The sequence below is a fragment of the Daktulosphaira vitifoliae genome, unplaced genomic scaffold (genome assembly GCF_025091365.1).
Source record: "Daktulosphaira vitifoliae isolate Bord-2020 unplaced genomic scaffold, ASM2509136v1 Scaffold_4, whole genome shotgun sequence".
In the NCBI taxonomy this organism is placed as follows: domain Eukaryota; kingdom Metazoa; phylum Arthropoda; class Insecta; order Hemiptera; family Phylloxeridae; genus Daktulosphaira; species Daktulosphaira vitifoliae.
Genome location: NW_026099575.1, coordinates 26,328,128 through 26,350,198, shown reverse-complemented (window position 1 = coordinate 26,350,198; position 22,071 = coordinate 26,328,128). Strand labels below are relative to the sequence as shown.

At 26.1% G+C, this 22,071-nt stretch overlaps 3 protein-coding genes across 3 annotated transcripts; all 3 read right to left on the bottom strand.

Moving 5' to 3' along the window:
* Positions 1–230: 230 nt before the first annotated feature.
* LOC126904429 (glucose dehydrogenase [FAD, quinone]-like) lies at positions 231–4,779 on the bottom strand. Its single transcript, XM_050683466.1, has 5 exons — positions 4,369–4,779; positions 4,041–4,182; positions 3,836–3,964; positions 3,451–3,671; positions 231–1,823 (listed from the first exon to the last, which is right to left on the bottom strand). The coding sequence occupies exons 1-5, from the start codon at positions 4,624–4,626 to the stop codon at positions 690–692; spliced, it is 1,884 nt and encodes a 627-aa protein (XP_050539423.1). The 5' UTR covers positions 4,627–4,779; the 3' UTR covers positions 231–689.
* Positions 4,780–6,037: 1,258 nt separating this feature from the next.
* Positions 6,038–12,919, bottom strand: LOC126904428 (glucose dehydrogenase [FAD, quinone]-like). Its single transcript, XM_050683465.1, has 6 exons — positions 12,693–12,919; positions 12,118–12,622; positions 10,984–11,125; positions 10,791–10,919; positions 10,513–10,733; positions 6,038–7,548 (listed from the first exon to the last, which is right to left on the bottom strand). The coding sequence occupies exons 2-6, from the start codon at positions 12,373–12,375 to the stop codon at positions 6,412–6,414; spliced, it is 1,887 nt and encodes a 628-aa protein (XP_050539422.1). The 5' UTR covers positions 12,376–12,622; positions 12,693–12,919; the 3' UTR covers positions 6,038–6,411.
* Positions 12,920–15,575: 2,656 nt separating this feature from the next.
* On the bottom strand, positions 15,576–20,875 carry LOC126904437 (glucose dehydrogenase [FAD, quinone]-like). The gene is made up of 6 exons (XM_050683479.1): positions 20,410–20,875; positions 20,050–20,191; positions 19,846–19,974; positions 19,561–19,781; positions 16,555–17,536; positions 15,576–16,516 (listed from the first exon to the last, which is right to left on the bottom strand). The coding sequence occupies exons 1-6, from the start codon at positions 20,665–20,667 to the stop codon at positions 16,365–16,367; spliced, it is 1,884 nt and encodes a 627-aa protein (XP_050539436.1). The 5' UTR covers positions 20,668–20,875; the 3' UTR covers positions 15,576–16,364.
* Positions 20,876–22,071: the final 1,196 nt, after the last annotated feature.

Sequence of the window (22,071 nt, the reverse complement as noted above, 5' to 3'; positions counted from 1 at the left end):
AAGCTTAGATTGGATTATTACAATAAAATTAACTGTTTTACTTTTATTTTTATAAAATATAATCAACTGACATTATTAAAATAATTTAAAGTGATAATAAAGAAAAGTAAGTAAATTTTAAATTAGTATGAATTATTTTATTGTAATGGAATTTTATCGATATTATGTCTGTAGAATAATTAAAATATATTTACACATCTGATGATTTTTACTATTTTATAAATTTGATTCACAATTAAGAAATATTAGTTAAAATAGCAGTAAAATTATAGTTCTTTCAACTATATAATTATATTGTTGCATTAATTATAACTTTTTATGTAGAAACAGATAATCTAAGTTAGTTAAGAAAAACAATTTTATAACTAAAGAAATAATCAAAAATGTATTAGAAGACTATTTTACACCATTAAATAACTATACAAGGTTATTATATATCTATGACTGACACAATATCTTTTAAAACGTCATAATATTTTTATTTTCGGAAATTAATAGTATCCTACGTCATATCATTGCAAGAAAACAATAAAGCAAATCGCCCTCGTTTTTAATAGAAAAGAAACAATTAATTTTTGTTTTGAACGTTTAAAATTATAAAAGATTTATATTTTAAAGATATAGCGTTAACCATAGTTTAACAATCACTCAGTATAATACTTCCTTATTGTTAAATACAATAATATTATTTACACCCATATACCCCAATCTTCTTTGATCATGTCTGCTCCTTTTTCTCCAATCATAATAGTTGGTGCGTTTGTGTGAGCAACAGGAATTTCAGGTATAATTGAAGCGTCTATAACTCTAAGATGTTTGATACCATGCACACGAAGCCTTGGATCAACCACTGCTGTAGGATCGCCTATTGGTCCCATTTTGCATGTACCAGATAAATGATAAATCGAATAGCTAATCTGTCTGGCCGCGCACTTCCAGTAAGCGTCTGAATCAAAGGAAATGTCAGTGCAACCTGGTAACGGAGTTGTCAATATTTGAGCGTCTAGTTGTCGCATTGCATCAGTCTTCAACATCTTTTGAATAATACGCACGCCGGCTACGATTACATTCAAGTCAGCCTCATCAGCAAAATAATTAGGATCGATAAGTGGATAGTGAAATGGATTAGTATCTTTCAGCCATACACGTCCTCTGCTCTTTGGTCGCATTACCATAGGAAACACCATAAAGCTATCTTTTTCCTGAACTGGATAAAACACTTTTTGGTAGACGTCCGTTCGTAAGCCTAAAAATCTATGAGTTGGAGAACCGGCTGAAAATGATGCTGACATAAGCAACTCTAAATCAGGATATCCATTAGGATCATTAGGCTTTTGAGTGTCAAAAAACGCTAAAGCTTCTGTGCCACCCGCTAATGATGCAGGACTTGACTTACATGAAGTAAAGTTGTATGTGACCAATGGATCTTGCAGCAACCTCTCTAATTTTATCGATACAGTATCATTAATCAATATTAATAGACCACCTAGTGATATATGATCCATAAGGTTTTCACCGACGGGTAAATTATTTATTACTTCAACTCCTTTTTCTTTCAAATGGTCTTTTGGTCCAATACCCGAAAGCATAAGTAATTGGGGGGAATTAATTGCACCGCCACAAATAATCACTTCTTTTTTTGCGTATATTTTAAACTTTCTCTGATTTGTTTCAAATTCAACACCGACAGTAGTTTTTGTGATTTTATCGATTATAATTCGAGTAACTGTACTATTCTTTTTCACATGTAAATTACGTCTTTTATTTGTTGGATATAGAAAGGCTGCATTAGTACTCCATCTTCGACCATTTTTCATTGTAACCTACATAAATTGTTATTAATTATTTAATACAATGTTTAATAAACTCACTATTTAATATATTATATTCAAGACAATATAAGCCGAACTTCCTACCTCTAAAAAATTTTAGAATAAAAATCTATTTAAATTTTATTATATTTATTAAATACAAAAATAAATTAAATCTACGAATGTGTAGTGAATTTATTTATTCTAATTTTTTAGATAAAAACTTCTGTCTTTTTTATAAATAGCATGTTAGGTTTTAGTGGAAAATAATCTATGCTACTAGTTCCCTATTAAATTTATTTAATTTTTACCTAAAATGATTATTAAAATTGACAATTAAACCTTATATTATAATATTCCATATTGTTTGTGAGTTCTTTACAGTAGCCAATTTTATGATTGGGGGAAAAATTCAATTTATAATTATACAAACATGTAAATTAAATATATATATATATATTTAAAAAATATTTAAGTAGCTCAATGAACTCTTACCCACTATGCTATAGCACTGTAGCAGTCCATTAATGCATATTTCATTCAAGTTTTGAATTGAACTAGTAGTTTGATGATTAAAGCTATCAATTGATTATTAAGATTATTATACCATGGTCAGTATTTAAAATTTTCCATTAACTGCCCTAATCATAATAGTTAAATTACTTCCAATCAAAAATCAAATAATTAGATTTTACATAAAAATTATTTCTAAATCAATTTAAATTAAAAAAATATTATTAAGTATTAGTTGTATTCATCCTATTAATAAAAAATATCCATATGCAAAAAAATTGCTTGGGGATGAAGTTGAGAGAGCAATTGCCATACTTTCTTTCCTCCGTAAATACGCTACTGTCTCTTTACAATCATATTTTGCCCTGAAAATTTGTTCTGTTTTCTGAAATGTTTGGTAAAAATCTATTGACTAAAAAGTAGTCAATACTTTTTTCTTGATATTAAATTTTACATTACACACTTATTTCTTATACTATTATTATTATTACATTATAACAATGATATATTAAGTAAGTGTGTATGTAGTGAAGTGAAATATCGGCAATGTATGCAAATTGAGAGAATTTCAAATAAAAAAAAAATGTGTAACCGTTTTTTTCAAAATGAAAAATAGCAATGGTAAATTTTATTATTAAGTTGGGTTAAAATTCCTTAAATCCTTCCTGGGTTTAGAGAGTTATATTTATGAATAATATTAACATTTCATCAAAACATCATTGTTCTCATGATAAAAGTTAACAAGTCTTGTTTGTTTTTTAAATTTAAGAAAAATTAGTTTTTATATTTTTTGTAAAGAAAAAATTAAAATATTGTATCTCTATTCTGATTGCTTTAATTGATTATCTTATATTTTGATTAAGTTTTCTCTTGTATACTTGATCAAAATAATTTAAAAAATTATAGATATTAATATTTTAAATTTATATATATTTAATTATAAAATGTAGATTAATATTTGTATTTACTAAATAACTTTTTATATAATAATTTTATACAGCTAATATAAAAGGATAGTTATACATATTACCTAACTTGGTCATTTTTTATACTTAAACATTTATGGATTGAGTATAATAGTATTATTTATTCTGATCAATATTTCATTGCAAAAAAAGAATAACACCTGCAAAAAATCTGCTCCTATTTGTTTTTCTCCATTTATATCAATATTAGGATGACCCATCTGAGATGCGCTCTTGACAAAAGCTTTAGCTACTTGAGATCTATACTGGACATCAGAAACCCATTGTGGTCCATTTTTTCCGTGAAAATATTCATCGCTTTTTAATAAATTGGCCCTTTCTGATTTGATAAAATATTTGAGCACTTGTTTGTAATCCCAGCCTATAAAAATGAAGCATTTAACAAAGATTTTATTTATATTTTTTTAATTGTAATCAAACAATTATAAGGTGATTTTTACAAATATATATTATACTTTAACATTTTTAAATGTATAAAATAGATATTGATATATATCTAAATAAATAGTTGATTGGTTCACTTACCTTCGTTTCCCATCTTGGCCCAATTATCATAATCTCTTTTATTACCTCTTGTGTATATCATAAAATTCAAAACACTGCTTCCTCCCATTACTTTTCCTCGTGCTATTTTACATCGTTGTTCATCAAAGCCTATAGATAATAAATTATTCGAGATACATTCCCTAACATAAAGTTTAACAATAAATTGTGAGTATAATATTAGTACTTAAACAAGAGCCATTCATTGGTATTGAATTATATTTCCAATTGAAATCTGTTCCTTGTAATTGTACAGCTAAAACTGGTATGTCAGTTAAATGTAAAGCTTTATGACCAGCTTCAATAAGCAACACTTTCCATCTTTCAACCTAAGTGCATGATTATAATTCGTTTAAAGACAATAATTTGAAAGTGACTAATCACTAAGTGACTTAGTGAAAAGAAACTAATCAGTAAATCTCATTTAAAAAATTTTTTTTAAAGTAGAAAATTTTGAAGTTGATAATTTCACTTAAAAAAAAAATGTGTATAATAAACTATATTGATTCAATTACCTCTGAAAGTCTGTTTGCTACAACGGAACCAGCACTTCCGGCGCCAACAACTATAAAATCATATTCTTGAAGGATCTGATTTTGATCTTGTGGTTCTTTAGCTTCCCATTCTTTAGACTCAATAACATACGATAAAATCGATTCAGTTAGAGTGGGAAATTCTATATTGTCATTATTTTCTTTATGTTCCAAAAATCCACTCACCACTGGAAGCGTAATCACACAAACGAAAATTAAAATTACTTTAAGTAAGTACATTGTTCTTTTAATCACAAACAAATTAATAGAATTCAGTTGTTAAAATATCAATAATTTATTCTTTTAATCATAGTGTTACAACTAAGCGTGACTCTTGAATCCTATATCGAATTGATTAAATGTTTGAATCTCTTAATGGTTGACCAATGCCAATGAAAAATTAAATAAAGCAACATGCATTTCCTGTTTGTGAACTGTAATTTAAACTTGTTTTAATCTTAACCCGTACATTCACCTCTTTTAAAATTATGTATAGTTATAAATTATACACGAATAAAAAAAATACATTCAGTTTTATAAGTAATCAAAAAACAAATATTTTTTTTTAACATTTAAAAACGCAAAAATGTATGGAAGTATTTACAATTTTAAAAATTGTACTGTTATGACCTTTACTTTTTTTTATTAAATTTTTAATTGATTATTCTTCACCTATTAAAACTCCACATTTGTATACTTATATGTATATAATAAATATAAATTGAACTATATGTTGAAACACTAATTTTAATTACTTTTAATTATTGAATAGTCTAAGAATTTAACACATGAATATAAACAACATTACAAAATAAATTATCCACTGTTTATTTAAAATTATAACGTCATTTAAGTCTGTCTAACGAAGACTAAATTTACACCAAAATTACTATTCAATCGAATAAATAACAACCTACATTGGACTAAAATTTAATTTATGAGAATTAGTTTCGAATCTAATAGCACTTATTAATTATTTTAATACTTAAAAATTATTATTTTGTGTAACTATAATTGTACAATAGAGTGATTATTTTTCTATCTATTTATTATGATATCTTAAGAATACTACCCTAGACTATTTTTTTATATAAATTTATTTTTATGAATCAAGTAAATATCAAGTTTATTGTAATTATTTCTAATGATAGAATTTTGGAGCAACTTCATTTATAAGAATCATCTTATAATACAGGTGTGTAAAAGTTAATTTTTCTTGCAAACTTTTAAAGTATTTCATTATTTATGCTTTTATATAATACTCAACTAAAAAAATTTAACTATATTTGAATTATTTCAAAAATTGATAGTTTAAGGCTTCATTAATATGTAATAGAAATATTTTCGGTAAAAATAAATTAATGCAATATATGACCACATTTTTTCATTTATTAAATAGTAAAATTAAAAAAGTTTGTTTTGCAATATATAAATTTTAAATATAAAAATAAAATTTTATTTAAACGTACTAAATTTTGACATCTAAAAAGATAAGTTCATCAAATACTGAACCTCAATGATTTATGTAATACAAATAAATAAACTAATCTAAACCAATTTTTCATATTATTATTAAACAAAATTAATATATAGCAATTAGATCTGACATTTGAATACTTCATAAATAAGCTATAAAAAAATTACTAAAAATATGAACTGATATCACAAAACGAAAAATAAAAATTATTCAATTTGATAACATAAACCATCAAACGATCCAAAAAATTTGAGATTAAACCAGTGATTTTAAATAATCAACTGCAAAATTTGGTCTCGAAAATAAAATGCATACTTTTTCAATATTGATCAAAAACATACATTTTAAGTTTTGCTATTTGTACTATAATAATAGAATGGAATTGAGTTTGTGTTTATTTCTAAAGTAGTTCATATTATGATAATATGAACTACTTTAGAATATATAATCCTTAAAAAGTCAAAAGACTTAATAAAATCCAATCAATAAATTAGATCATCATAACGACACATAATAGTTAATATCAAACCAAGTTTTAAAAATGATAATCAAAAAGGTACATTCCAATCTTCTTTGATCATGTCTGCTCCTTTTTCTCCAATCATAATAGTTGGTGCGTTTGTGTGAGCAACAGGAATTTCAGGTATAATTGAAGCGTCTATAACTCTAAGATGTTTGATACCATGCACACGAAGCCTTGGATCAACCACTGCTGTAGGATCGCCTATTGGTCCCATTTTGCATGTACCAGATAAATGATAAATCGAATAGCTAATCTGTCTGGCCGCGCACTTCCAGTAAGCGTCTGAATCAAAGGAAATGTCGGTGCAACCTGGTAACGGAGTTGTCAATATTTGAGCGTCTAGTTGTCGCATTGCATCAGTCTTCAACATCTTTTGAATAATACGCACGCCGGCTACGATTACATCCAAGTCAGCCTCATCAGCAAAATAATTAGGATCGATAAGTGGATAGTGAAATGGATTAGTATCTTTCAGCCATACACGTCCTCTACTTTTAGGGCGCATAACCATCGGAAAAATCATGAAACTGTCTTTATTTCTAACTGGGTAATAAACTTTATTATAAAAGTCTTTACGCATGCCAAAATATCTGTGAAGTGCAGTATCTGCCGTGTATGACGTTGACAATAGAAGTAACTCTAAGTCAGGATATCCATTAGGATCATTAGGCTTTTGTGTGTCAAAAAATGCCAATGCTTCTGTGCCACCAGGTAATGACGCCGGACCGCCATGTCCTACGCTGAAGTTATAAGTAATATATGGATTATTTAAACATCTGTTCATTTTCATAGAAATGGTATTGTTTATCAAAATGAAAACACTACCCAATGATACATGATCCATTAAATTTTCACCCACTGGTAAATTCCTCAGCACAGGAATGCCTTTTTCTTTTAAATGAGCTTCAGGTCCAATGCCCGACAACATTAGCAATTGTGGTGAGTTTATTGCACCACTACTAACTATAACTTCTTTTCTAGCATAAACTCTATATTTTTTACGCCCATTCACAAATTCTACTCCAATCGCTGTTTTTGAGACAGAATCAATTAAAATTTTAGTAACTGTACTGTATTTTTTTACGTGTAAATTCTTTCTTTTTCTTGCTGGAAACAAAAATGCTGCGTTAGTACTCCACCTTCGACCGTTCATCATGGTTGTCTAAAACAAAAACCTTAAATTACTTTCAAATATGTATCTCAATATAAAGTTATTTTACTTCAGTGTTGTACACCATAAAACATATGACACATTTAAACGCAAATTTTAGGCATATACTAAATGATATTAAAAAATATCAAAACACTGTAATTTTTCATTAAAAATAGAACAGAATAAAAAAAGAAATTTGGTTTGGCTGTAATGCAATTCAAAATGTAATTTACTTATGTGGTTTAATAAATATTTTTTAATAAATAGAATATGTTACTTTATCGGTTATTTATTACTTTTTTAATTCATTCCTGATATCTTTAAAAGGCCGCCAATTTTAGTTTTTAATTGAAACATTAATATTTAACAATCTTATATAAAATAAAATATGATCTAATTAAAAAAATAACATTTGAATAACAACTTTTGGTCCATTATTTTAGAAGTAATTAACATTTTTTTATTGCCGATAAATGTCTAATAATAAATACTGTCATACTCGTGCTTCATATCCAGGGGCGTTTTTGGCAAAGAGTGATAGGGCAATTCCCTCCCCACGGAACAGCGCTCTTAATATTTTTTATATCTGTCATCTATAAATCTGACGACGATTCAATAAAAAATAGTAATTAAATCATTTTTTGATCATCACCATGTTTTTAAACAATAAAAATTTCTTTTGTATGCTTACAGTGTTTACAGAAGTGTTTACTTCTGTACTTTACATAATATGAACTAATATTGATACCATAGGAATAATTGTAAAAAAAATCAAAATTTCATAAATTTCAAATTGCTATCTAAACGTAACTACTGAATTAAAATAAGAGTTTTTGGTATCAACATTTTTTTTTAAAACTTATCTATAAAATGGCTATCTTAAAATCTTAAAAAAAAACTTTAATAAAAAAATTTATTTTTAAAATGTTTTTTGTAATTGCAAAAAATAACTCAAAACATATTTTAAATATAGTTCTATATTGTAAAAATTGATTAAAAAAATTATATATAAAATGTTATGTAGATCATAAGTTATATGAGTTGTCAATTAGATCCGTTCCACTCTGTATATATATAATAATGTCAGCGTTTCCGGAACACTTTCAAATTTTAAGTTGAAAAAGTTAATTTTTTGTGAAAAAGTTGTCATTTTTAATCCCCCCCTGTGGGAAGGAAAAGGGTTNTGTGAAAAAGTTGTCATTTTTAATCCCCCCCTGTGGGAAGGTAAAGGGTTAAATTTATAAAAAAAATATACCAAATGATAGGTAAAGACATCAAGCATCTATAAAAAAAAAATTATATTGATATGTTCATTTTCAAAAAAGTTATGGCAGTTTTAAGTAAACAAAATTGAAAAAATTTCGAAAATTAGCAATTTTAAAATTTGTAATTTTTTTGGAAATTTCCCCCATTTACGGGGAACGAGGGAAACTTTTTCAATTTTGAGGGTAATGTCTTCGACTAGATACGATTTTTGTTCTATTAACGTATTGTTGAAAGAAATCGGTTCGACGAGAGCTGAGAAAAAGTAGTAATAGACACAAAAAAAAAACACATTATAGTAAAACCAATACCTTTTCAGCTTCGCATCGAAGCTAAATCTAATTTAATTATTTGGTTTTTAATTTTACATTAAAAATAAAGTTGAAACCATTATAAATTATAAGGAATGAATTAAATAAAATTTAATAACTGATAAATCAAGAAATATATGAAATTAAAATATACTAAAAATAATTTTCTTTAAATGTTTACAATTTTAAAGGAAAATGGATTAATTAGTGTTGTTTAAACGTCTGCAGGGAAAAATAAACTCTATTCTCGGTTTGAGATTGTATTTTTCTATTTAGATTGAGTGTCAAAAAATTAAAAAATGATTGAATATTTTGTTAAATTAAATTAATTAATATAAAATTTTAAAAAAACCCAGCACAGGGGGGTCGCGGCACAGTGGTGACGTGGCATAGTTGGATCAAGTATAATGATATCTGACAGTGATTAAAATCACTATCAAAAAAAAACGCTTCGATGCAAATCTTTAGATAGTGTTTAATTTTAAAAAATTGGTGGATTATTCCAAAAGCTTCATAAACTGCTAGTTCCTTATTAATATCCTGATTAAGATAAAGTATGTCGAATGAAAAAGGGATTATTAAAAAATAGTATTTCCCATAAAAAAATTATATTGATCAATACACTTTTCAATAAGTTATAGCATTATAAAGTTAAAAATGTAAAATACAAAATCGAAAATTTTCACACAAAAATAGCATTCGATAGCCATTTTCACCGTGAAGATAAAATAAAGTTCGAAATTTTTTTTTTTCCATGATAAAGTATATTACATTAGCTTTAATTTAAGATATATATAAAAGTGTCAGACCTTCCGGAACATTTTCAAAATTTAAGTTAAAAAAATTAATTTTTTGTGAAAAAGTTGTCATTTTGAATCCCCCTTGTGGGCAGGTTAAGGGTTAAATTTATGAAAAAAATATACCAAATGAAAGGTAATAATATTATGCATCTATATAAAAAAGAATTATATTGATATGTTCATTTTTGAAAAAGTTATGGCACTTTTAAGTAAAAAAAATTGAAAAAATGTCGAAAATTAGCGATTTTTAAATTTGTAATTTTTTTGGAGGTTTCCCCCATTTACGGGGAACGTGGGAATTTTTTTTAATTTTTAAGGGTAATGTCTTCGACTAGATACGATTTGTGATCTTTTGACTTATCATTGAAAGAAATCGGTTCGGTGAGAACTAAGAAAAAGTGGTAACAGACAAAAAAAAAAAAAAAAAAAAAAAATAAACACAGCTTAGTAAAACCAATACCTTCTCAGCTTCGCATCGAAGCTAATATATTTTAAATGCTATATTAGTTTAGTCTAATTTTAGTTTTAGTTTTTTGTAATACATGCTAGAATAATTAAACAAATTATTTAAAACTTAAGTTATTAATTTAACATTATACTTGCAAATAATTTGCTCCTATTTGTTTATCACCATTTATATCAATGATCGGATGTCCAATTTGAGATGCGCTCTTTATAAAAGTTTCAGATACGTGAGATTTATATGGAACATCATTAACCCAAAGAAGTCCATCTTTGCCGTGGAAACTTTCGTCGCTCCTTGATAAATTGGCTCTTTCTGATTTTATGAAATATTTAAGCACTTGGTCGTAACCCCAACCTACAAAATATCAAATTATTATTAAATTTATAAAAATTAAATAATTTTATTACACACCTTCGTTACCCATTGCGACCCAGGAGTCGTAATCTTTTTTGTTACCTCTTGTATATATCATAAAGTTCAAAACACTACTTCCTCCCATTACTTTTCCTCTTGGTATCTTACAGCGTTGCTCGTCAAAACCTGTTGTTATTTTTAACTTTTTTTATTTATACTAAAAAATTCATTGCGCGTAAAAGTTCAATACTTAAGCAAGAATTGTTTTTCGATACTGAAGAATATTTCCAATTAATTTCGGTAGCTTGAAATAGAATAGCTAAAACTGGTATATCCATGATATGAGAAGATTTTCGGCCGGCTTCAATTAATAATACATTCCATTGAGGTATCTAACAATACATATTCATAAATTTTAATTTAAAAAAATCTTAATACTATGACTATATTTTTTTTTAATCAAACATTGTTTGTTTACTTGTATAAAATCAAATTTTATTTAATTTCTCCATAAATTTTATTTTTACATTTTCTAACCTACCGGACAATTATTTTCCCTCGAACTATTTAATTAATCGAAAATTAATGTAATATTGATAATTTTTTTATTAAATACTTTTAGTTTTATGTTTTCTCAGCTTATTAACTGTGAAGTATTTTTTATGTTCATCACTTATACCTTTTAAAATTTTCAATTTTAATTATCAAATGACAACATACGCTTTTAACTAGTTTATTTATTTGATAAATATCTAATTAAAAAAATGATTGATCGATAACAACCTTTGGACCAATTTTAACATATTATTAACATTTCTTTACATAACCACAAAAAAGAAATGGGGCTGAAAAATATCTAATGATAAAAATAACAGCAATTTACGTAACCGTCAGTTATTACTTTAAATTATTGATTATTTATAATATATTGGTCCAAAATCGTTATCAATCATTTATTTTCTGAATAAGATTTTTAAACTAGTAAATAAACTAGTTAATCGTGTTTGTTGCCGTTTAACAAATTAATTTTGACACTTATAAAGTATAAGGGATGAATGTAGAAAATACTTCATGGTTGATAAATTGAGAAAAACATGAAACTAAAAGGTACAAACAAACAATTGATCAATATTATTTTTATTTTTCAATAAATGTAATGGTTTGTAATAAAATAGTAAACCTGAATACTTTAGTACGTTTGCAATAGTTAATTTATTTTTAGAATCATATAAGTCTTTTAAAATTATTGGGATAAAATAAAATGTTCAACTTCTATATTTACAATAAAAATTGTATCAGTTATTTAATTAAATTTTTTCAAAAATACTGTTCGGAATAATGATACATTTTGATTGAAAAAGTAACGATTAATTTCTGTACATACTTCTGATAGTCTATTTGCTACAACAGCTCCAGCACTACCTGCTCCAACTACAATAAAATCATATTTCGTTAAGATATTTTCCTGATCTTTCGGCTCTTGGGCATCCCATTCTAGTGATTCGGATAAATACGACAGCATCGATTCCATTACAGGAGGATATACTGAACCATCGTAATCATATTTAGACCAAAAGCATCCAATAAAAAATGGAAAAGTTAATATATAAATAGCAACTAGTTTTAAAGTATTTGAAAACATAGTTATTAATTATCAAAGAAGTTCAAGATTAAACGTTCAACGTTAAATCTCTACCGACATTGTGATATAACTAAATACTTTCTTTGATTTATTTCTTATAAGACATTTTTCGTGGATAACATTAAAACATAGGTACGTGGCCTGGGTAAAATCAGCTAGAGTACTCCTCGCAGGCTCTTGTTTAAACTTGTTTGACTTCAAACAAGGTCATTCGCTTAGATAGTATACACTATTACGTAATAGAAAACTAATCTTTAAAAAATAAAATAATATTATATTAGAACTTCAATGTGAACTTGAGGAAGCATAAGTATTACTAGGGTGTGTTTATTAAACATTTTTTTGTTTGGTTCTGTATTCACTATTAGTCAGCTCCTATTAGTCTCATTTTTCTAAACGATACATTCGCCATAAAATCACAAATTGTATTACATTACATTAGAGGACTATCTAAAATAAAAAAAAAAAACGTTTTCGTTAGTTATATAACAGTGAAATAAAAAAAAAATTATGAATTTTACATTTTAGCTTTAATACAAAGGTAAGAAATAATTCTTACCTTAATTTTATGATAAAATTATTGTAATTCGTTTTTATTTTATATTTATCATTTTTTTAGCTTCGATGTGTAGCTGAGAAGGTATTAATTTACTATGATGTGTTTTTTTTTGTGTCTGTTATCACATTTTCTCAGCTCTCACCGAACCGATTTCTTTCAATGATACGTCAAAAGATCACAAATTGTATCTAATTGAAGACATTATTCTCAAAAATTGAAAAAAATTCTCACGTTCCCCGTAAATGGGGGAAACCTCCAAAAAAATTACAAATTTAAAAATCGCTTATTTTCGAAATTTTTTTAATGTTTTTTACTTAAAAGTGCCATAACTTTTTCAAAAATGAATATATCAATATAATTCTTTTTATATAGATGTATGATATCAATACCTTTCATTTGGTATATTTTTTTTATAAATCTGACCCTTTACCTACTTACAGGGGGGGAATCAAAATGACAACTTTTTAACAAAAAATTTACTTTTTCAACNTCAAAATGACAACTTTTTCACAAAAAATTTACTTTTTCAACTTAAATTTTGAAAGTGTTCCGGAAAGTCTGACACTTTTATATATATCTTAAATTAAAGCTAATGTAATGTACTTTATTATGCGAAAAAAAAATTTCAGACTTTATTTTATCTTCATGGTTAAAATGGCTATCAAATGCTATTTTTGTGTGAAAATTTTCGATTTTATTTTTTACATTTTTAACATTATAATGCTATAACTTATTGAAAATTGTATGGATCAACATAATTTTTTTATAAGAAAGAATATTTTTTAATAATCCCTTTTTCATTCGATATACTTTATCTTAATTAGGATATTAATAATAAAGTAGCAGAACATGTAGCTTTTAGAATAATCCACCAATTTTTTTAAATTAAACACTATCTAAAGATTTGCATTGAAGCGTTTTTTTTTTATAGTGATTTTAATCACTGTCAGAGATCATTATACTTGATCTATCTATGCCACGTCACCACTGTGCCGCGACCCCCCTGTGCTGGGTTTTTTTATTTTTAAAATATTCTTATTGAAACAATGAAGTACACGCAATTTTTCAATAATCTTAAATATTATATTATATTTTCAATTAATATTAACAATCTAATACTTAGAGCTTTCTAGTTTATAAAACGTGGAGTTTAAGTAATCTACCAACGGAATACATTTATTTAAATCTACATTAAAAAACCAGAAAAATATTATAATTTCATCGAATATTTATAATTTAAAAATGAACAGTAAATGATTAATAAAAAAAAATTTGATACTAAAAAAGATTCAAAACGTTCTTACTTTTTGTAAGAAATAATTACGTTAACCCTTAAGGCTGGTGTCACACGAGCGTATATAATGGGCACGTTACGACTGACGTACTTTTTAATGCGCGTACTAGAGTGGGCACACGAGCGTTGGTATGACGTCCGTTAAAAATAAATCTAATTGAAATTGTTACTAAAATAGTACATTCACCATATAATACTTGTGGTAAAAAGTAGTGTTATTAGAATAATTTTTACTTCTAACGATGGATACACATGATGTTTTTACTTTTGGTTCTTTAGTGTATTTATACCTTAAAACAAAACCAAAAAATAGAAAACATTGGGTTCATCTAATCAACAGCGAAACAGTCAGACGCATGATTGTTTATATTACCAAATCTATATTAATTTTATTATTTTAAAATAATGGAAAAGTTTATCACAGATAATGAGATAGAAGCAGAACTTTTGAGACAAGAAGAAGAGCAATTATCTGATGATAATTCTGAAGACGACGAAGATTTTGTTGAAGAAAGTGAACATGATATGGAATCAGATTTAGGTACGTCTTCAGACGATGATGAAGTGAATGATGTAAGTGAACCTAATAGTTTTTATTTTAGTAAAGATAAGAAAACCAAATAGAATAAGAAACCAATAAAAGTGAGTGGTCGGACGAGGCAAGATAATATAATTACTCATTTACCTGGTGTGAAAGGTATAGCTAAAAATGCTAAAACACCACACGACGCGTTTAAATTATATTTTTATGAGAAATTAATGGATATTTTAGTAAAAAATACAAATATTTATATTATGAAAAAATTATAAAAAAATTACAGATGCCCAAAATACTGATATAATAGAAATTACAGCTTTTACTGATTTCTGGCGTTTATCAAGCTGCTCATTTGAATATTGAAGAATTATGGGATAAAGATGGACCTTCAATTTTTTCTTTAGCAATGTCCTTTAAACGTTTTTTATTTTTATATCGTTGCATTCGTTTTCACAATATACATACTAGAGAAAAGAGAAAATAACTGACAAACTTGCAGCTGTCCGTTTGNTTATTTTTATATCGTTGCATTCGTTTTCACAATATACATACTAGAGAAAAGAGAAAATAACTGACAAACTTGCAGCTGTCCGTGAAATACTCGATATATTTGAGAAAAAGTTTGAGCTTGCGTATACACCAACCGAATACACAACAATAGATGAGAAGTTAATTCCGTTTAGGGGTAGGTGTCCTTATCAACAGTATTTACCAAACAAGCAAAAAAAAATATGGAATTAAAGTATTTGCATTGGTAGATAATAAAACCTTTTATTTGTTAAAATTTGAAATATATGCTGGGTTACAACATGGGTCCTTATAAAACATTAAACGCACTTCTTGATATTGTTCATCATCTTGTTGATTATTCTTATTCATTAATTTATCATTATTTTTTTTCAATACACAAGTGAAATACAAAATTTATGAAATGAAGTTATTTTTTATTAATCAGTTTAATCCAAAATTAAGTAAAACTTCAAAAATCCAAACTAAGGGTCACTATGACCCGACGTCACAGTCTGTGTAATTATTCGATGGTGACTAGTTAAGGGTTAATTTTTTTTTTGCGATAGTAGTTACAATAATTACTATCGTAAAATCACTACAATTATGAAAATTGTCAATAATATCTACTTATTTGTAAGAAAAAATAATATTTTTACTTGAACTCTTAGATTATATTAATTATACAGCATAAATAGACTTTAAGTAAATCGACAAAAAGAGATGCATAAAAGCTATACAACAAAAAATAAAAATAAAATAATAAATAATAATTATAATAATAAAGCCACCAATATTATTGTCCAGACAAATTTTACTTCATTCTTTACTAGTTTTAAACTTAATGATTATACATTTGTTACTAATTCAGTCTATAAATAGGAATTATAATACATACATCCAATAAAGAATAGAGTTTGAAGCTCTAATAGATCTTAACAATTACTCATCACTAAAAGTATTTTAAATTATGATAAAAATAAGTAAATTCAAAAAAAAACTTTTCATTGTTATTTAAATTATAATAATATTATCTTGTAAATTAATTTAATTATGTTGTTTCGTCCTATCTTCTGTGGGGGAAATATCAATCAAACTAGTTTATTCCAATCTACTTTAATCATATCTGCTCCTTTTTCACCAATCATAATGGTGGGAGCATTTGTGTGACCAACTGGAATTTCAGGCATTATTGATGCATCTATAACCCTAAGATGTTTGATACCATGAACACGAAGCCTAGAATCAACTACCGCTGTAGGGTCTNAACACGAAGTCTTGGATCAACTACCGCAGTGGGATCACCAACTGGTCCCATTTTACATGTACCAGATAAATGATACATAGAATAACTAATTTGTCGGGCTGCACATTTCCAATAGGCGTTCGAATCAAAAACGTATTTGGTACAACCAGGCAACGGAGTTGTCAATATTTGGGCATCAAGTTTTCTCATAGCGTCTGTCTTTAACATTCGCTGAACAATACGAACGCCAGCAACTATCACATCCAAATCGGCCTTGTTTGAAAAATAATTAGGATCAATAAATGGATGGTGGAAGGGATTCGTATCTCTTAACCAAATACGACCTTTACTTTTAGGTCGCATGACCATTGGAAACACTATAAAACTGTCTTTATCTTTAATAGGATAATATACTCTGTCAAAAATATCTGTTCGTAATCCAAATAATCTGTGAACTCCATCAGCTGCGGTAAATGCCGTGGAAAAAAGCAATTCCAGATTTGGATAGCCATTTAGATCATTTAATCTTTGAGTGTCGAAAAAAGCCAATGCCTCTGTACCACCTGCTAACGATGCAGCACCACCATCACCTGTAGTATAGTTGTAAATAAAATATGGGTCTTCTAATAATCTGTTTAATTTCATTGATATAGTCTCATTTATTATAATAAAAAGTCCACCAAGTGATATATGATCCATTAAATTTTCACCCACTGGTAAATTACTCAATACAGGAATGCCTTTTTCTTTCAAATGAGCTTCAGGTCCAATGCCTGACAACATTAGCAATTGTGGTGAATTAATTGCACCACCACATACTATAACTTCTTTTCTAGCATAAACTCTATATTTTTTATGTCCATTCACATATTCTACTCCAATTGCTGTTTTTGAGACTGAATCAATTAAAATTTTAGTGACTGTACTATATTTTTTTACGTGTAAATTCTTTCTTTTACTTGCTGGATACAAAAAAGCTGAATTGGTACTCCATCTACGACCGTTTTTCATTGTAACCTAAAAAATCAAAATATTATTTAACACTTTTTTCAAGACATAATTAGAAATTTTAAGAATTATCCATTGTATAAAGCTAAGAGTTTATGATATTTTAATATGAGTTTACAATTAATTAAAAATAAAAATTCCCAACATTTCCATTGTTTTTAACCTGAATTCTTATTTATTCAATTTTTTGTGTAAGCTATTGGTATATTAATAATTAATAATAAATATATTATTCTAAAGACTATTTATGATAACAAAAAAACACAAAAAAAAATGTTCAATTCAATAATTAATTAGTGGATGTATTATAAAAAAGATTTTGAGAAATCTAAAAATAAAATCCAGTTACTTGAATCTGTTAAAAAAAAAGAAATCATGTAAGATTAACTGAAAAGTTCAATAAAACATTTAATGTGGATTTAAATCCCATTTCCTTCAATAGCGATAACAATCTTATTTTTATTTATAAATTTATACAAAATCAGTTACAAAGACTCACAAAACTAATAAAATAAACGTATATATTTCTAAATCGCATTATTATCGATAAATAGTATGATATACTTTTATAGTAATTAAATAATTTATTTATTAATATTTAACTTCTTCTTTTAAAATGTTTGCATCTGACAGAGGGAGCATAAAGCCTACATAGTCCAGCACGACGTAATTGAACCCCGGAACCTATCTCATGAGGCACAACGTATTCGCAACTAAGCTAGGTAGGCAATCCTATTTTTACAATTTTCAATCGTAAAAAAAGCTTTGACATAAATCAAAAACTATAAGAAAAATCAGATATACAAAAAAAAAAATTAATGATGCTAAACAGACATTTTTGTATAGAATTAGAGGACAAAAGAAGTCAAATATTTGTGGGGATTAAAAGAAAATGTTTTCCATTTATTCAGTCTATATACAGAATGATTTATACATCGTTTATTACTAATTTTCTCCTAAAATAATAATAATTTTTAAATAATGGAATATTTTTATAGTCCATCCCTAATATAACATGCATAAAACTAGCTCATATAATAGAAATTTATCCAATTAAGAAATTAAGACGAAAACCTCTTTTGATCTAGATTTTAAAATTATTAAAATTTTAAATAAACTGACTATGGGTGAAGTGTGATTCATATTATTTTATGTTAAATATTTTTTTGATAGCCTATTCGTCCGATGTATGTATAACTTTTAAACTACTTATAAATCTATGATAAATCTAATGATACTTATAAATCGAAATATACAAGATATTCCAATATATACTCCAATGATAGCCGAATTAATTTTTTTTTTAATTGAACAATTATTGTAGTAGAAATCTATAGATTAATAATCAATTAATATTTAATAATAAAAATATTAATAATAAATTTATAAGTCTAATATCTCTTATATACTTAAATATACAAAAAAAAATATATTCTCAAAAATTAGAAAATCATTTTTAGTAAATATTTTAATAGGGCCAATACCTCTATTTTTTTTGTTGCATAAAAGTACTTAGTTGTTTAGCACTTTACTTAGTCTCCTATTTTCTGGAAATTGTGATAATATTAATTCAGTTAAATAAAAAATTATTTTTGAAGATTTTTGTAACAATTTTTTATTTTGTTATATTTGTTGACATTTAAATTCATGTTATAGAGGTACACTATGTTAATTTAAACTTAGACTTGATTACATTTAATTCTATGATCATTTTTTATATCATGTTTTAATAAATATGACAATGTTTTCTAACGAAAATGTTAGATACACTAATTTACTTAATGATAAATTATAATTAATAGTAATAATATATAATATTATTTATATTTTCTTTGTATTTAAAAAAAAATTGCGTTTTACATAATAATAATTATTGCAAATGTAAAATTCTGTTTGATAAGCAAAAGAATTTTCAAAAGTGCTATAATTTTATTTATAGACATTGAAAATATAACGCATTATTTTACATCTATACATATTAAAAATAATTTTTTTTTTACATCTTATTAAATATTAAAATATTAAATAAAAACCTGCAAATAATTTGCTCCTATTTGTTTTTCGCCATTTACGTCTATGATAGGATGACCAATTTGTGACGCACTATTAATAAAAGCTTCAGCTACTTTTGACTTATATTTGACATCAGAAACCCATAAAGGCCCCTTTTTACCATGAAACTTTTCCTCATTTTGTGACAAGTTGACCCTTTCCGATTTCAAGAAATATTTAAGCACGTTATCGTAACACCAACCTAAAATTAAAATAACATTTAAATAACTCACATATAAGCTATGCAAGAAGAACAAAATTTGAACCTTCATTGCCCATTGCAGCCCAATTATCATAATCTCTTCTGTTACCCCTGTTGTATATCATAAAATTCAAAACGCTACTTCCACCCATCACTTTTCCTCTTGGTATCTTGCATCGTCGTTCATCAAGACCTATAGAAAATTGTTTATTAAATCTTTCTTTTTTTTTACATTCCGTAAATTTATTTAAAAAATTATTCTATGTACTTAAGCAAGAATTATTCATTGGAATTGTAGAGTATTTCCAATTAACATCTGTGGTTTGTAAATGAATTGCCAAAGACGGTATATCCATCATATGAGTTGCCTTTTGTCCAGCTTCTATTAGTAAAACACCCCATCCGTTGATCTATTTGTAATAGTAAATTAATTTTATCATCATGTAATTAGTTTTTAAATATTCGATTAAAATAAAATTTTATATCTTATATAAACTTATATATTTACTATAAAAATTGTGTCACATTGTAGCTTAACTTCCTCAAAAAAACTATTTAGAGTAATAAGGAATTTTTATTAGATAGAATAAAATTCTCTTATTATAAATTGATTCAATTCTGTGCATACCTCTGATAATCTACTTGCCACTACAGCTCCGGCACTTCCTGCTCCAATTACAATAAAATCATATTCTTTTTGGATGTATTTGTGGTCTTTTGGCTCTTTACTTTCCCATTCATTAGATTCAGCCATATAGGATAAAATCGATTCCAACAATGGAGGGAAATCTGTTTCATTGGTTCTTTGTTGAACTTTGGAACTTCCAAGGACATTTGTGAATGTTAGAAAACATATAATTGTATACTTAGCTACCGATGAATACATTGTCTTTTGACATTTAGCAAACTAAACTATTTAATAAAACAAACACAATATTGAAGACTGTTCAGTAATGATTATTATTTATTCTTAAGAAGGTGAAGCATAAATACAACTAATACTTCATTTTATAACGGTAACAATATGAAAGTTATAGACGCAGTATTCTGAACCTACCATTCGATTCCACTATATAACCGTTACTGATGCTAACCTATCCAATATTTCTTTCATTTAGCCAAGTAGTTCAAAAAGAGGTAGTGCCTCCTTTTTTGCAATACTTAACAACTAACTGATTATACAAAAAAACAAGTACTACTGTTATTCTATAATTGAACATGCTATAATATAATCAAACAAGTTTTATTTCAGAGAAGGGCATTCAACTCGACGGTTATAGTTATTAAAATTATGATAAAATCAATAAAAAACCATTATACTGGTACATAATTTTACTATATTAAGAAGCTATATGGTCCCTAAGGCACTGATTTTAAATAGTCCCTTCTTGCTCAACTATCCAGAATACAACCATTAAAATCATTTAAAATAACCTGTATTTTAATTATAATTTTATCTCACAATTCATATTCATATTCATGAAGACTCTAAGTATATATTTGATACTATTTTTTCTTTTTATTGGTGAATCAAAGGAATCAATATTATAGATTAAATAAAATTGTCAAGTTATACTAATATTATAACTTTAGAGTGTACAGTCCAAATTTAATATTGGTTTAACAGATTTTAATTTTTTTAAGACTACGTAAATAAATGTTTTGTAAAAACTTGATATAATATATCAAATTATATGCGTTTTAAGTTTCTTAAGTAAAATTGGTGTCAGTTATTTTTACAATATACATTGTTCTAGATAATTTAAAAAAATCATAGGAAATATTTTATTAATTAAATGTACTTTAACATTAAATTTAATTTTGATAAACAATGATGTTCATCAACATCTATGTATGATAGTAATCATCCTATTATGTAATTATGAAGGTTTGACCGAAAATTCTTAAATAATTGTAAAATTATTTTTAAAAAAAGACTAAGCTGAAAAATAAAAAAAATTTTGTATATAATAATTAAAGAAAATAAAATATTTAAGTATATGAATTTTATTTGTTTTTTAATAGTTCTCCGGAAAATAACTACTTAACCACGTATGATTTTACGATAATAATGTTAAGTAGTCAACAAAAATAATTATTGCAAATTATTATAAATAATTAAGTACTTTTATGATTAAAATGATTTTTTTAGCAAACTATTTAATTGAATCTTTTAATTTTTATATTGTTAAATAAATGTTTAATAGTTTTTTAGCTTCGATGCGAAGCGGAGAAGGTATTAATTTTACTATGATGTGTGTTTTTTTTTTTTTTTTTTTTTTTTTTTTTT